The sequence below is a fragment of the Schistocerca nitens genome, chromosome 6 (genome assembly GCF_023898315.1).
Source record: "Schistocerca nitens isolate TAMUIC-IGC-003100 chromosome 6, iqSchNite1.1, whole genome shotgun sequence".
Taxonomy (NCBI): Eukaryota; Metazoa; Arthropoda; class Insecta; order Orthoptera; family Acrididae; genus Schistocerca; species Schistocerca nitens.
Window position 1 is genome coordinate 303,562,447 of NC_064619.1, and position 18,348 is coordinate 303,580,794.

At 40.9% G+C, this 18,348-nt stretch overlaps 1 protein-coding gene across 1 annotated transcript in view; it reads right to left on the reverse strand.

Moving 5' to 3' along the window:
- Window positions 1-90: 90 nt before the first annotated feature.
- Window positions 91-18,348, reverse strand: part of LOC126263336 (trypsin alpha-like) — a 29,212-nt gene continuing 10,954 nt past the window's right edge. The window contains exon 2 of the mRNA XM_049960424.1: window positions 91-906. Within this exon, the coding sequence (XP_049816381.1) occupies window positions 303-906 (604 nt within the window). The 3' untranslated portion in view covers window positions 91-302. The remainder of the gene's footprint in view (window positions 907-18,348) is intronic.

An 18,348-nucleotide genomic window follows, 5' to 3' on the forward strand; every position in this document is an offset into this window, starting at 1 on the left:
AAAAAAAACCTATTTTATTAATGTACACGAACAGTCGAACGTAGTGACTACAAAGATTTCGAAGGTAAAACATCAAACAGATTGGGACAAGCAATGGTCCTTAATGTAGATCCAGTTTTTTTCGTGACATTTCACATCACTCATACTTTTCACTTACAAATAAATGATAAGTCATGGTTCCAACCAATGAATATTGTTGCTTATTGTGTAGGGTAAAATATGTCCCCTGAAGAGATTTCCAGGACTTGAGATCCAAGCTGACGTATCAGACAATGGAATGAGCAACACAAATGGCCAGTCTCCTAGACTCCAGAAGTGGATCTGATCCAAGACCGAAGGTTGGCGACGTTGGCGTAGACGCCCGGGAAGTTCCCCAGACCGCAGCCGATGCCAAAGGAGACGATGCCCACCTGGGTGGAGCCGGACACCAGAGGACCGCCGCTGTCTCCCTGGCAGGCGTCCTTGCCGCCTCCGCTCACTCCTGCACAGATCATGCGGCTGGTGATGCCGCCGAGCGAGCGGTCGCACGCGTCGCGGTCTATGACCTGGACGGTGACAGCCCGCAGTATAGAGGCGCCATTGTCCCCAGATGACGTCGCGCCCCAACCGGTCACTGTCGCGGAGGTGCCGGCAGGGGGCTCTGACGAGGCTAGGGCCACGGCTTGTACGTTGGGTCCGAAGCTGAAGGCGTTGGACACTTGCAAGACGGCGATGTCGTAGTCGTCGTTGTCGCCGTAACTCTCGTGCATGTGAGAGTTGGCAATACTGTGCACGGTGCCGCCGCTACCCCTGACCGAAGAGCCGGCCCGCAGCTGCATGCTGCTGACGGAGGCGCCTTTCACGCAGTGGGCGGCCGAGAGGGCCCAGTTGCTGCTGATGACGGAGGCGCCGCACCAGTAGCTGCTTCTGGAGAGGAAAGACAAGTCATAGTATCACGCAGCTTATAAAAAACTTCGTGAACTTTTTTTATTGTTTCAGTAAAATCCTTCTGAATGTGTGACAGCGTGCTAGTGAAAACGGAAGTGTATCTTTTGGCAGGACCAAGTACAGATCGTGCAGTGGTTGCACACTACAAAGACTGTTCAAAATCACTAACAAAGTTTATTAGAAGCCAAAAACATGCACGTTACGTCACGAATCAGTAATTCCGGCCAACATTTAAGTCTATATGATATGCAGTGATATGAGAGACAGGAGGACGAGTCACAGAATAAGATAACATCACTTTTAATTTTAGGGTAAACGACGAAAGATGGACGTGGCATTTAATGAACAATTTTGTTTGTAGTTATGTTTCCGACAGCACATTATCTGAGAACATTTTTTTTACACGTAACGGAAAGAGCATGGGCGCACCATATCTGCAAGACGGGACGACGAGTTTAGCATGTCTACCTGCTGTGTGTGGCTTCTTCGACGTAGCGGCTTGGAGATATGTTGCGCCGCGTAAAAACGCGCTCACAATAACAACGGTGACGTCATAGAAGCAAAAACAGAAGAAGTTTTACAACCTGTCATTCTGTCTTATGTTCTTGGCTGCGGTCTGGGGAACTTCCCGGGCGTCTACGCCAACGTCGCCAACCTTCGGTCCTGGATCAGATCCACTTCTGGAGTCTAGGAGACTGGCCATTTGTATCGCTCATTCCATTGTCTGATACGTCAGTTTGGATCTCAAGTCCTGGAAATCTCTTCAGGGGACATATTTTACCCTACACAATAAGCAACAATATTCATTGGTTGGAACCATGACTTATCATTTATTTGTAAGTGAAAAGTATGAGTGATGTGAAATGTCACGAAAAAAAACTGGATATATATATATATATATATATATATATATAGGGTGTTCCATTGATAGTGACCGGGCCAAATATCTCACGAAATAAGCGTCAAACGAAAAAACTACAAAGAACGAAACTCGTCTAGCTGTATATATATGAACGTGTTTAAAGAAGAAACATTGTTCGCCAATACGTAAAAGCAAGAAGGATTCCAGCCTTCTTTCAGCCTCTAGCACTAAAGACACTGCAAAAGAGAAGAAGTCCGCTAGCAGGAGCATAAGCACAGTAACCCGGATTTAACTAGGTGGTCCGATTAGTAGTTAGTTTCATGAAATAGGCACCCAAGGAGAATACAATACGAGACGGAGTAAACACAAAAATTAATTAAACGCTCCGTTTTGGCGCCCTAGTGAAGGACGCGAATATATTGCTGCTAGAGACAAGTAGTAAGATTTTCAAGAAACTGATCGAAAAGAAATTACAACAATACGCTGTTGTCCTTGAAACCGAGTGTCACAGCCGTCAAATAATTCGCAGTGTAACTGCTATTAGAAAAGCTCTGTTCGTTAATGAAGAGAAGAAGTCATTTGGAGTCGAAAATTAAGTATTTTTTACTACAACGCAGGGTCAACGATGGCTGTTGGTACGATCTCCGACTGTTAAACAACAATTTCGCTATGACGCAGCGATAGCGGCGTACTACGCCTCCTCGCTACAACCCATCGTCGTTCGAGCTTCGGCGACGCTTTCGAGTCATCCAGTGAGACAAACAGCAACTCTCACACCAGCACTTCACCACAAGGTTATGCTCTCCTACACTACTCTGTTGAGCTGTATATGTGATAGACGATTTGTTTTTCTATTATTTTGACTGTAGGTTTTTGAGTAACTCAACTTGGAGCATTTCAACGACGAGTGGCTCTTCTTTTTTTTAATTGATAGTACAAGTTCGCGATTTGGTGCTGCAAGAAGACTTATTATAATTTATTCTACACATGCCGTTACCCATACCAAGGAGGGCAATTTAAAAGAAATATTTTAAAAAACGTAGTTCAAAAACTATAGTGATGAATTAAAAAATTAATTAATAAGCGAATTTAAATCCTCTAGTGAAGAATTTAAAAAATGAATCAAGTAATAAGATAGATAACAGTAATACTAAGATTTCGATATTGTAGATAGTTACAACTGCTTTAAAAAGGGAGTCAGGTACAGATGTGAGCAGTAAGTGTAATCTAGTATGAAATGAAGCGAATGAGCAGTGTAGAAATGTGAACAAGAACTTGAAGCAATTAAAATAACTAACTGAGCAGGAATTTAACAACATTAATGAGCAAGTATCAGTATGGATCGTATTAGAGCAGACAAGGGATTCGAATGTAATGCTTCGTCCACAACATATTTTTACTAGTTTGATGGAACAAATAAATGACCTAGTCGAGCAGAACGTACAAGAGAGAACTGACTCACCTGTAAGCCTTCAGAAGTTTTAGTTAAAAATGCAGAGGAATTTCAAAACCTCCAGACATGACTGAAGAAAACAAAAGAAGAAACAAGCAAAGGGTAGGTTAAATATAATAAAGAATTTTCTGGATACTTAAAAGAGAAACATCACCTAGAAGTAGGGAGAATTTATCAAAGGGATTCCTATATTCAACCCAGATGGTGACGTACATCCGAGCTATTTTTAAGTGGTCTCTAGATCTGTATTGAAGAGGTGAAAAGATCTAAGACAATAGATTTTGCACTTAGTTGCCTGATTGGTGGCGTGGCGGAATTGGTAACCATTCATTAAAAAGAGTTTAGATCTTGGAACGATATTCAGGAAAAATTCAAAAGAAATATTAGTCACCTGGTGTACAGGATAATTTGACACTAGAATTATTTGATCCTAAATACTACAACACTACCTGGAGTAGTTACAACAAATACATTGAGTGGCACATAACTAGATGTAATGATTTAGATAACCTATTAGAGGAAACACATATCGTAAAGCTCCTCGTTAGGAGACTGTTTTACATCATATACATCTAAATCGATACACTGAAAAATGCAGTGAACTGCGTGACAGAGGCTACAAGCCACTATACCAGTTACTAGGTCTTTTTCCCCGTTTCATTAACGTATGGAGGGCGGGAAAAATGATTGTTTAAATGCCACCATGCCTGCTGTAATTAATCTAATCTTATCCTCACCGTTAATACGGGAGCGGTGTGTAGGGGGTTGTAGTATATTGTTAGTCATCATTTAAAACCGGTTCTTGAAACTTTTTTAGGAGACATTCTTGGGACAGTTTCCATATGCATTCAAAAGTCTGCCAGTTCATTTCTTTCTTTCAACATTTCAGTGACGCTCTCCCAAGGGTCAGACAAACCTTTGACCTTTTGTGTCGCTCTTCTCTGTCCCCCGTCAGTCCTACTTGGTGCAGATATCACACACTTAACCGAGTGCGGTGGCGCAATGGTTAAGGCAATGGACTCGCATTTAGGTGAAAGACAGTTCAAAGCCGTATCCGGCCAACCTGATTTACATTTTCCGTGATTTTCCTAAATTGCTTTAGGCAAATGCTGGGATGGTTCCATTCAAAGGGCACGGCCGACTTCCTTCCCTGATCCGATGTGACCGACGACCTCGCTGATTGGTTCCCTACCCCAAATCAACCAACCAACCACACTCTTCAGTATTATTCTAGGATGGTTCGCACAAGTGACTTGTAAGCAATTTGCTTTGTAGACTGATTGCATTTCCCTAGCATTTTACCAATAAACCGTGTAAGTTGCAATGTTTTTCGTTTACTTACTCTAGGATTGAAGACAACTGTGTAAGATGAAATGACATGTTTAATGTCGCAATATTAGCACAAAAATACACGCTTTTACACAGTTTTCAATGTGACAACAAAAAACAGTTGTCAGGATAATGCAGCTCATCAGCATCAAAAAGTGAAATAATCCTAAACACAAAAATATTATATATTAACTTTCAGAAGGTTAAATTTTCTTGAACACGACAGTATTAAAGTTTAACTAAAAGTTTCTTTACAAAATTTCTCCCACACTTACGTTATGATGTTGGTCAGTACTACGAAAATCGTCCGATTCTAGTTCAAAGTTCGGTACTATTTTTAGGATGACAATCAAGTCTACGGTGGATGGTTAGTTACGTGACAAATTGAGCAAAATATTACCCATGGTCACTCGAGTTTACAGTGGACGCATGCTGGTGAACCAACAAGTTTACACCTTAAGCTGTGATGTGCTGTCGTCTGCTAGGTCGCTCTCTTCCTCTTAAATTCCTATAAAACTAATTATACCTTTGCTGAATTTCCAGCAGTAACTTTCCCTATGTTTCTCGTCGTGCGAGAGATCTTAGGATGTGGCGATATACACGCACATGGCTGGAGCAGCATGCATATTAGAATGTCCTCTCAGTTCTCGCAAGAACAATTAACTAACCGGCTGTTTCGTTTCTCCGCAGTTGGAGCTAAACGATGCTACAGCTAATTTCTAGCTGTATGTCAGCTGCTGTGAACGCAGTGTTCACCCAAATTTCTTCTCTGCATCACACAGAGCGTTACGAGCTCCGTTCTGCACTTGATGCCAGTTCAGAGAAGAGTCCACGAAAATTTCCGTCTTGTCTTGCTCATAGCTGAACTGTCTCCCTACCTGGGTTCTTTCGTTCTTCACTTCAAGGCTTTTTTCGACCAATAGAAGTGTTCCTCTTATTTTGTGGGAACTCTCTCTACCAATCACAAGGTCCCTACCATTAAATTGCGTATAAACTCTGGCTCTTTTGTCCTTCCTAGCGCGTTTCCGCCTATCGGACGTTTTGTGCCCATTCCAGATGTGTAAATGCATACATTGACTCTCTCACATGTGTAGCACTCGCTGGACGCATGATCGATAATGTGTCACTGGTCTTGTTTCGTATCCATTTGGAATTCAGAAACGCAGTTTTCTAAAAGCTTTCTTTCCTGTCCTTCCTCAGATGGCCGTTATATTCGCTCTCCCTATCTGAGTCACCTGGTCGGTCGTTGACCTTCCACCTGGGACTCCCCTTTAAGGGGCTCCGGAACGCCCTATACTTGCAATGTTAAAATAACGCTTATAAATTACATCTTTCCTCACAAAGTATTTGAGGTAGGAAGTTGAACTTTTTACAGATTATTTATTGGAATATGCGCTACAACTTAACACAGGGATTTTACAAAATTTTAGTTCAGTTATTAAAGATGATTTTTTTTCAATTGTTTTTATTTATATATTCAAAAATATACAGTTTTTTTGGAAAAAGGCTGTGTTAAATCATGCAGAAGGTACTGTGTAACATTTACTGAAAGTTTGAAACAAATATGTTTGGAAGATCCTTAGAAAACATGTAATTAGTATGAGAAAATAAAAGTTTTGGGAATCGAGCGACAAAGATTGGATTAACTTTTTAGTGCATTCCAGGTCCATAGGATGGATTATCTTCATCCTCTGCAAACTCATCCTCCAGCTTCCTCTTGTTCCTCCTCCTGTTTACACTTGCTTGTATTTCTAGACTCTTTACGGCCCTGTCTGCAGCCCGAAGGCGTTCCTTGTCTAAAGCAAGCATCGCTCGTACCATGTTAGAACCTATCTTCATTCCCATATTTCTAAATACCTTGCACCTTACAATGTTGCCATCATTGAAAGTCGCAACAGCATCATACACACAAAAGTGAAGTGTTTCTATTCCAACAAATACAGTCTTGGGGATTCTCGACCATATAACACTATTTACACTTTCATTGGGGTTTTGAGTTTTTCCGTGAATACACTTTTTCAACAGTTCAGGTGCTGCTAAGTCTCTGAAAATAGGTTTTATCACCTCCATTATTGCATGAGGCAGACTATGCTTATGAGTGTACACTTCACCAGTTAGCAATCCTTTGTTATATTTACACCAACTGTCTTCTTCTTTGGGACACAAGCTATGTTGGGGATTTTCATTGTCTTTATTGTTTACAGTAATAACACATACCTTTGGCTTTCCAACATTTCTCCTTTTACTTAAAAGCCTTCAGAGGATTTCTAATAACTTTACTTTTACTCATTATTATACTTCAACAAAACAGAGACTCAAGAAACAGAATTAATTACGAATATTTTCGAGATAACGACAGAGTAAATAAACATGAAACAATCGACAATCACACCAGCGATATACACTCCTGGAAATTGAAATAAGAACACCGTGAATTCATTGTCCCAGGAAGGGGAAACTTTATTGACACATTCCTGGGGTCAGATACATCACATGATGACACTGACAGAACCACAGGCACATAGACACAGGCAACAGAGCATGCACAATGTCGGCACTAGTACAGTGTATATCCACCTTTCGAGCAATGCAGGCTGCTATTCTCCCATGGAGACGATCGTAGTGATGCTGGATGTAGTCCTGTGGAACGGCTTGCCATGCCATTTCCACCTGGCGCCTCAGTTGGACCAGCGTTCGTGCTGGACGTGCAGACCGCGTGAGACGACGCTTCATCCAGTCCCAAACATGCTCAATGGGGGACAGATCCGGAGATCTTGCTGGCCAGGGTAGTTGACATACACCTTCTAGAGCACGTTGGGTGGCACGGGATACATGCGGACGTGCATTGTCCTGTTGGAACAGCAAGTTCCCTTGCCGGTCTAGGAATGGTAGAACGATGGGTTCGATGACGGTTTGGATGTACCGTGCACTATTCAGTGTCCCCTCGACGATTACCAGTGGTGTACGGCCAGTGTAGGAGATCGCTCCCCACACCATGATGCCGGGTGTTGGCCCTGTGTGCCTCGGTCGTATGCAGTCCTGATTGTGGCGCTCACCTGCACGGCGCCAAACACGCATACGACCATCATTGGCACCAAGGCAGAAGCGACTCTCATCGCTGAAGACGACACGTCTCCATTCGTCCCTCCATTCACGCCTGTCGCGACACCACTGGAGGCGGGCTGCACGATGTTGGGGCGTGAGCGGAAGACGGCCTAAAGGTGTGCGGGACCGTAGCCCAGCTTCATGGAGACGGTTGCGAATGGTCCTCGCCGATACCCCAGGAGCAACAGTGTCCCTAATTTGCTGGGAAGTGGCGGTGCGGTCCCCTACGGCACTGCGTAGGATCCTACGGTCTTGGCGTGCATCCGTGCGTCGCTGCGGCCCGGTCCCAGGTCGACGGGCACGTGCACCTTCCGCCGACCACTGGCGACAACATCGATGTACTGTGGAGACCTCACGCCCCACGTGTTGAGCAATTCGGCGGTACGTCCACCCGGCTTCCCGCATGCCCATTATACGCCCTCGCTCAAAGTCCGTCAACTGCACATACGGTTCACGTCCACGCTGTCGCGGCATGCTACCAGTGTTAAAGACTGCGATGGAGCTCCGTATGCCACGGCAAACTGGCTGACACTGACGGCGGTGGTGCACAAATGCTGCGCAGCTAGCGCCATTCGACGGCCAACACCGCGGTTCCTGGTGTGTCCGCTGTGCCGTGCGTGTGATCATTGCTTGTACAGCCCTCTCGCAGTGTCCGGAGCAAGTATGGTGGGTCTGACACACCGGTGTCAATGTGTTCTTTTTTCCATTTCCAGGAGTGTATATTGAACCATCACAGGTTAGCCACAACACATACTTTATCTCACATCACTAAAATGTACCTGATGAACACGGACGTTAATAATAACACCATTTGACAGCAGTTTAACAGCGCCACAGTGGGTCACGCCCATTTAGAACACATTTCAAAGAAAATTTAAAAATAGTTGTAGTCTTCGGAATTGAATAAATTATATATCTATTAAAAGGTAATAGTCTGCAGATTCAGAAAACGCAAAAAAGTTAAAATTGAACTTTTCATGATTTTGAGCCTTTCCGGAGCCCCTTAAGTGGTTTCCTTGGTACCCCCTGTAGCGCAGCCTTGCCTCTGCTCGCCCCTCTGAAATTCCAAACTAAAACGTCTCTCGCTGCTTGTTGCACCTTCTGTTCAAAGTCATGCATTACATAGGAACGGTGTGTTAATTACCGCCGATTGAGTGTCATCCCTGTTTTGCATTACATACTGATAGGCAAATTTGCTCGTAACCGCCGAATTAAGTTCAGTGTCATCTTCACCTTCCCGTTGTGATGTATAAAGCTCTCATGTAAGGTGCGAATCTGACCTTCATTTATTCTGCCATCTTACAACTGAAGTTTTCTACCTTCTTTACCCATGAACGAGATTACGTGACTGTTCCATATCATGTCCCTACTAAGTGTATGACTTTACCGATTCCACCTGTTACTGGCTGATATTATGTTCAAATGACACTATGTTTTTTCATTTTATGAAGTGCATAATTTTAAATTTCTGAACTTTCTGCACAACTTCGAAAGCTCATCTAGCCCTGAATAAATTTTAGTGCAGCTAAATTCAGACTCTACTTCGTTGAAGATACCTGCATCATCTGCGAGAAGTCTGCGATTACTAGTAATACTGTCTGCAAGGTCACTGATGTCATTAATACACAACACGAACTCTGACCCATGTTAGTTTTATGAGGGGCATTCAATAAGTAATACAACATTTCTTTCTTTCTGAAAGCAGTTTTACACACAGAAAGGTACTACACTAATGACAAATGTAACACATGGTGCGGAAATAATAAATACACACGATGGAAACTTCAAAATTTTTAGGTATCGACATGTACTGTCATATGGAATTGTGTACTGGGGAAACTAATCTGTAACGAGAAAGTTTGAAGTTTTCATTGCTGAAACAAAGTGTTGTGGACATCTGATTAAGAAATTAGGCATTTTGACTGCTGCTTCACAGTGTATTTTTCCCTCATGAAGTTCAAAAGGACCAATTATGCACACAGTTACAATATAAAAAGAAAAACTAACATTCGTTTTTCCACATTAAGGTTGCCTTTAGTATAAAAAGGTTTGCACAATGTTACCATCAAAATTTTTCATCGGTTACTCAATGATAAGAAAACATACTATAAACTTTTATCTTTGACAGCACCTTTTTACCTGAAGAAGAACTTCAGTTTATGTAATATAAATGTAGAAAAAAGTTGTAAATGTTCAGCATGTAGCCACATTTACATATTGATGTGTAATACCAATGTAAAATTACTTCATCCACGTCATTATGAATAATCTTTAAAGTTATCCAAGGAACGTAAGTCTATGTAAGGAACTAGGGGAAGGTCGGATCGTGTTGGACAAGTAAGCTATTTCGAAATTATAGTATTATCTGAAGGATGTATTTAAATATTCTTCAGACCAAACAGTACTACGACATATTACTTAACACAATTTTAAAACTCTAATGTCATAAGAATACAAATTCGTTTTTTCCACCTTTTCATGTTGATTAAGTTTTTGCAGGATTGCATCGGACCTATAACTGTAATCTGTGAAAAAGCCATTTCGTTGAAAACAATTATAATTGGATCTCAAGTGGTTTTTGACATGAAGTCGTCCACCAGCTCACCTTGGTCTTTCAAAGAAGCTATCAACGTGTTCCTTTCTGAAACCTGCTGCTCACTACAATCTCATGGATTCATCTCTCCTCAAACTTATGTCTTCATGCCTTTCATAAAACTATAGCAAAAGTCTTAACCGCTTTATTTTTGCCTCGTTCAACTGATGATTTATATTTAACTACTCTGTTTATTTGTACACTACATTTAACAATTCCTTTGTACTCAAAGGCGTAAGTTAACTAACTAAAAATTTCAACGTGATTGTACAATACGGTTTCCTGTTCATCGATGAATGCTCTCCAAGAATAACCTACTATTTCCTATTTTATGGTCACCTCTTTGTTTTTCCCTAAAGTTTTAAGTCTATCACATAATGTTCTTCTAGCCCGCCGGGTTGGCCGTGTGGTCTCACGCACGACTTCCCGAGCGGGAAGGAGCGCCGGTCCCCGGCACGAATACGCCCAGTGGATTTGTGTCGAGGTCCGGTGAGCCGGCCAGTCTGTGGATGGTTTTTAGGGGGTTTTACATCGTGGGCTGGTTCCCCTTATTCCGCCTCAGCTACACTATGTCGGCGATTGCTGTGCAAACAAGTTCTCCACGTACGCGTCCACCACCTTTACTCTACCACGCAAACATAGGGGTTACACTCATCTGGTGTGAGATGTTCCCTGGGGGGTCCACCGAGGGCCGCACCGCACAATAGCCCCGGGTTCGGTGTGGGGCGGTGGAGGAGTGAAGTGGACGGCCGTAGTCGTCGTGGGGTTGCGGACGACTGCACCTGCGGCAGGGACAGCACCTCTCCGTCGTTTCTAGATGACAAAACTAATAAAGTTTCGGTTGCTATTGCAAGGTAGTTTTCATCTGGGTGACTACTGTGGCTTGTAGTTTTTTCTTTGCAGTCATTATATTGTAATGGCTGGCCGTTATGGCATAATGCATTTTATTTGGTGACAGTATCAATGTATTTTGGGGTGGTCTAATGCTTTTGATGGCAAATGTAGTGTGAATTTTTGATTCGTTGCTGTTGGTGAAAGGGGCGGAAGCTACAATCGTGATATAGTACCACTTACGTAGTAGCTGGTCTGAGATCTGTGAGTGCTTCCTGTTGCTTGCTGCGTAGTGTTTCATTTCAAATTTTGCAGAAATAACATGTTACATTTTATCACACAATAAAATCACATATTTGATCAAAACTATCAGAACACTTAATAGTGGATATTGATATGGGATGTGTATACCCTTCATCTTTGTGACGGCTTGACTCTACTACGGACTCTGTCAATGAGATGTCTGAACATCTGTGGCAAAATGGCAGCCTTTTACCCCTCAAGAGCCGAACTCATAGATGGTAGCGATGTTGGATGCTAAGGTCAGAACCAAAGTCGACTTTCTAGCTCATCCCATAGGTGTTCTATTGGTTCAGATCTGGACTCTGGCGAGGCCAGTCTACAGGAATATTAATGTCCAGAAACCATTGCCCCACATATGCGGCTTTGTGATGGGTGTATTGTGTAAGTAGGCTGTTTAGGTTTTCTTATTGGTAACGCCACGTAGCGCTCTGTATGAAAATCACTCTCTGTGCTGTGTGCAGTCTGTGGATAGTTTGCATTGTTGCCTGCCATTGTAGTGTTGGGCAGCTGGATGTTAACAGCGCGTAGCGTTGCGCAGTTGGAGGCGAGCCGCCAGCAGTGGTGGATGTGGGGAAGTGAGATGGCCGATTTTTGAGAATGGATAATCTGGAGGTGTGTCCATCAGAAACAGTACATTTGTAAGAATGGATGTCATGAACTGCTATATATATTATGACTATTAAGGTAAATACATTATTTGTTCTCTTTTAAAATCTTTCATTTGCTAACTATGCCTATCAGTAGTTAGTGCCTTCCGTAGTTTGAATCTTTTATTTAGCTGGCAGTAGTGGCGCTCGCTGTATTGCAGTAGTTTGAGAAACGAAGATTTTTGTGAATTAAGTGATTTGTGAAACGTATAGGTTAATTTAGTCAGGGCCATTCTCTTGTAGGGATTACTGAAAGTCAGACTGCGTTCAGCTAAAAATATTGTGTGTCAGGTTAAGCACAGTCATGTATAATTTTTCTAAGGGGACATTTCATATGTCGACCCTTAGCCGAGGATACCTCACTGGATTCTTCTGATTTTTTCTTGTAGTTTGTGCAATTAGTGCAGCCGTTGTTTATTGCTAGCGCGTAGTTGTAGTTTTTCATTCTTGTACAGTAAAACAGTTGTGGCATGCATGTAGATTTGCACCAAGTATTTCGCAGCTGCGCTTGCAATTAATGAGATATTATTTTCAATGCTATGTTAACGTGTTTTCTTATTTTGCTCTTCAAATTGTGCTTTTCTGTGTTGTCGTGTGAAATATGATGACAATAATGGCGTGTGAAAAACGTAACACTAGGCTCCATAGTAAACTGAGAAATAATAGTGACGACGAGCGTAGCTTATCAGCACCACTGTGTAATGAATTAACAGACATTGGAAGTAGCAATTTGGTAACTGTGCATAGGGAAATGGAGCGGGCTGCAAATAATGGTGTAGGCAGTGAAACAATTAGTGAACAGGGAAGCATTATCGATCGATCGGTCGGCAACAGCTCGGCTCAGGAATCCGAAATGACAGGACACAATCTTGCAAATACTGTAGATTCAGGTTTTGCGTCCTCACCGTTTTCTCAAATAAGTCAAGACACATTTTCTGCTTATCAAAATGTGAATGTTGCCGGTGCAAATGCACTGCCGAAAAGCATAGAGGAACAGATGCCAGACACTAATACATTATTATTGCAATTAATGCAACAAATGGAACAAAATCAGAGATAAACACAGCAAAAGCTTCAAAAGTTAGACACAATGGAACAAAAGCTTCAAAAGTTAGACTCAGTGGAACATACGCTTGAACAAACACGTGAAGGTTTAACTACTGAATTACATAAAATCGAATCGAAATGTCAAAAAGTCTGGAATGACGTAAATACACAAATTTGTGAGCATTTCCAACCTATTTTTTCGCGGCATGAAAATACATTACAGAATCACGAATTAGCCACAAAAGAACTGCAAACTATTGTTCATGAAAATCATGAGACCTTGCAAGCTAAAATTGACTGAGTTGCATCTACCGATTCGGTTACGCAACTTGCAAAAACTCAGGAAAACTTAAAGGACACAGTAGATACGATTTCAACACAAATAGACACTCTGAAATTTGGTTCAGAAAAACACACTGAGGAAATAAGTACACTATCGGAGAAAGTAGCCGAACTTTCGGATCAGTTCACTAACTTATATGCAAAGGTAGATGATGATCTGAATGACACACTTGTAGCCATCACTGACACAGAAGAGTATGAACAAATTAAGAAATTCAAACAGAATCAGAATCAAATTAATACGCAGCACAAAAGAGAAATCCGGGAAGTACAAGATAAGTTGGCACAAGTAATACAAAAATTACATATTTCAGAGGACACTCGCGCTCCAACACGGGAAGAGGGACTTAGAAATACGGAAAAGCCCCAAAATAATAACACAGGGCATTTCGGAAATTATGAAAGAAATTGGCAATGTGCACCGAATTTTGAGATGGAACCGCCGACACGACGTAACAATGACCGATATGCTACTCGCCGACATGATGATTTTGACTATAAGCTGTTCATCACTACACGTAAATTCAAAACATTTAAGAATTCTGGCAACGAAATTCATCCACAAGCGTGGCTCCATCAATTCTCTCATTGTTTTCCTCCCAACTGGTCATTAGAGCACAGATTAGAATTTATGTGTGGCTACTTAGAGAATGAACCAGCTGAAAGAATGCGATCGGTCATTCACGATTGTCACAGCGAAGGAGAATTTTATCATGCCTTCCTCTCAGCATATTGATCTCAAGCTACACAAGACCGAGTAAAACATAGCATCATAATGATGAATCATTTCGAACAATCTGAATTTTCCAGTCTTGTGAAATATTTTGAAGACATGTTGCACAAGAATCAGTACCAGTCAAACCCATACAGCCCCTCAGAACTCATCCGCATTTGCTTAATCAAATTGCCTGAACATTTACGACATATTATTTTGGCAGGACGTTGCAAAGACGACATTGAAGCTTTTCAGGGACTCTTACAAGAATTAGAAATTGACACTGACAATCGCGGAACGCGAAAACAGGAACACAACAATTACAGGTCATATCCGTCACATTTCCGTGAGGAAAGAAATAACAAACTGGACACGACAAGGCTATTCTTACAACGTAAATCGTGACCAAAACAGACACCACCCGTATGACAACCGTTGGCAGAGTAATAATAATTACAGAGAAAGATCGCATTTCCGTAGTAATGAATGTAACAGAGACAACCATAGAAACAGACAATATGGTAACCAGAACTATTATTGTCACGGGAGACAGAATAACTTCAGACGCAACGGTCCACCGTGCAGTGATAATTCAGGGAGAAATTCTCCACCACTTAACCGACAAGAAAGAAACTACAGGAACTACCGACATGACGACAGACGATATAATCATATCGACAGACCTGAATTTCATCATAACTGGCGGGATTCAAACAGGGCTGGTCCCTCTCGACAAGGTGAATTTGTAGAAGTTAGACCTCCAAAACCCAATAACGACGCGCGCCAACAAAGAGGCAGACAATGACCTGTACCGCAGGCAGCCACGTGCGCCGGCTGGCTCAGAGAAAAATAACATAGACGCTAACCATGAGAAAAATTTTAGCACTCCTTACCGACGTATACAACATGATAATTACTTTGAAGCTGAAACTCTGCGCACTAGGAAGAGTAAAAGTTTACACCACATTTCACATGTAAAACCATTTATTGAAAGATAATCTGCTTTTTAACTTAGTCTTTGCCATAAAATTTTTCACTTCACGCTACTAGTACACGTTGTCACACTTAGAAACTGTTATAATGCAACAATGTTTTGAAGCTAACTATCCAATCTAGAACCTAGGGAACATATTTAGAGAGTAATTACCACTGCACTGTGATAGTGAACAGAGGACACAGTGTTACTGTGTGTGTACATTCTTGCTTGTTAGTTGCACGATTATATAACGACTATAAGGCTTACATACTTAGAACATGTACTGCTAATGAGATTTTAATGCAACATTTTGGTTTACTTGAAAAGACATTCTTTATTTGAAGTACTTTCTGTGAGATTAAAGATGACTTAGTATTTGGTTTATTTGACAGCTACACGATTATATCACGACGCTACTAAAGTGTGATACAATTTACATTGTTGCTTTTGTGCTGTATCTGCTTTATATCTGCAAAGTTTTTCTGAATTCTTCTGGAAAGTAAGACATGTTTTAGTAGTAACTTTTGTGGTATAGCTACAATGAGACAGCCTTTTCCGTAGCACAACAATACGTTACAGCACAGTACTTTCTTCATCACGGCAATAAGCGTAATAACTAATATATCTATACGCAAAGCATTTCACTTTTGTTTATCATGAGGTAAGTACATTGACTTCTGCAGAACTTAGCTTTCGGAGGACGATAACTACGACACTTCCACAGAGATTATCTTACAACAAGACGCACAGTTTAGCGCTACAGTACACGTATTTGAGTGATTAATTTTGTACTTAAAACGTCTATTTTTTAAAGATTTTTGAATTACAAAGAAAGTTTTCCGTGATACATTTAATTCCATTTCTGTAATCTGTAACACCTGAGGGTATAATTACATTAATCCTCAGGGAGGTTCATGCTTACTTTGTGTACCATGTGTTTGGCAAGCACAAGGAGCCCTAGCTAATATGGTATTTGCTTATAAAACTTTATACATCGATACCATATTTCTCTAACACATAAATTACACAGCTATCTGATCTTTTAACTGGGAGAGACAAACATTTTTTTACTACATCAGTGACACATGTTTACACAATTACGCAGTTGGATAACTTCACACTTATGAAATTGTATTTTGTCTGTACTTTGTGAAATGCTCATATTTTTTTGGAACCATTGTGATACTACGAGAGCTCTGAATGATGTATTTGGTATGGGATCATGATTTTAAAGTACGTTTGAGGTAGATGACAATATTGAAATGAGCAGAGAATTTTTTTAGGTTTTGAAATTATTGCAGAAAGCTACGACGTTTTTGAGATTTGGCTGAGTTTTTATGATGGTATTATTACGACGACGATGTGTGTTATGCTGTTAAGGTATGTTTATGATCAATAAGCTGATGCTAACGTATATGAGGAATGTGATTATGTGTTTATATGTATAGGAATAATGAGTAGTGGTTAGGGACTCTGACTTGTGAAAAAGGATGTTGGAAACCAAGAATCGTACTTTAAGAGTTATGAAATGTGTGTAATTGCGTGAATGTATCACAATGCCGACGAATATTTTTTGGACACTGTTGTATTTGTAGGAATTTGTTTCTACACATTTGTAACGCAAATTCTCGACCTGTGAACTTTTTATATGAGACTGCCACTGTAGCGCAAACTGCTGTCGTAAATATTTCGGTAGGAAAGTTAAGTGACCTTCACGTAATGCGTGGTGGGCACCCAGCTGCGCGATAGTCGCCTGGGAAAAAGTCATTAGTGTGTGCCGTTCAGAGGCAAATGTGGAAAAAAAAGGGAGGCCATTATCCTCGCTATTGACATTCCTTTGTAGAAGGCATTGCAAATATGACACGCTCATTACTTGGAAACATATTGTACTTTGTACTACTTACTGAAATGCTTGTGAACTGATGGGTAATATTCTAACATCTGGACACCTGATTATGACAAGTGTCTTTCTATGAGAGTTGAGAGAATTTCTACTAACTTATGAAATGCCACATGACTATTGAATGATAATTTTATGTTTCGCTTCAGATGAAATGAAATGAAATGTCGTGTGATGAGGGCCTCCCGTCGGGTAGACCGCTCGCCTGGTGCAAGTCTTTCGATCTGACGCAACTTCGGCGACTTGCGTGTCGATGGGGATGAAATGATGATGATTAGGACAACACAACACCCAGTCCCTGAGCGGAGAAAATCTCCGACCCAGCCGGGAATCGAACCCGGGCCCTTTGGATTGACAGTCTGTCGCGCTGACCACTCAGCTACCGGGGGCGGACTCGCTTTAGATAATTGCTTATTTCATTTGATATCTGGTTTCCAGCTGTGTTACAACATTGGTTTTATAAAATAAAATTAAATGTATTTGCTAATGTGAAAACTTTCTGTCAACAGATCTGTTAATTAATAATTTTATGATCCTCATTCTTCAAAAAAGGAGCACTTGGATAGGAAAGAACAATAAGAAGGGACTAGTAACAGTAACTGCATACATAATTTTCTTTTCAAGTAGATGGTAATATTTTTTTTTACAATAAGTTGTTGTGGTGCACCACTTTAATTACATAGACATTAAGATGTGAATAGACATTTCCCTTATCTGCATTGTTGTTTTTATTGTAATATTTTTTCTGCTTGAGCTTTGTCATGTTTAGATATAAGTTATTGCATTTGCTGCTGCTGTTTGCTGGTATAGTACTACTGAATTTGACTTTGTATTGTTCTGTTAAGTCAGTTTTACTAATGATTCATTTTTATTGTTTGCTGCGCATTGCCTTGTATTAGTTGTAATATTGCATTTGCTTTGCTAATTTATGCTGCTTCCTTTGCCAATTTGCATTTTTTATCATTGCTGTTTGTGTTAATTGTTTTGTGCTGCTGCATTGCCTTGTCCCTTAGTTTAGCATCTGAGCTCAGTAGATATAAGTTAGCTTAAGATGGGGTAGGCTATATAAGAGAACGAGTTGTGATGAATTGGAAGAAATGCATTGAGAAGCTATAACAAAATGGTTTGGCCAAAAAGTATTTTGAAAAAGGATATGAACAAAAAAGTAGCGTTTAGGGACAACAGGTTTAGGTAGGATTTTCTTGGAAATAAGTGACGAGGTAAGATAGTGGAAAATAAATAATGAGGTAAGAAATATGTGAACATATAAATACAGAAAGCATGCTTGGATAGGATTTTTTTGGTGGAAAAAAATGTT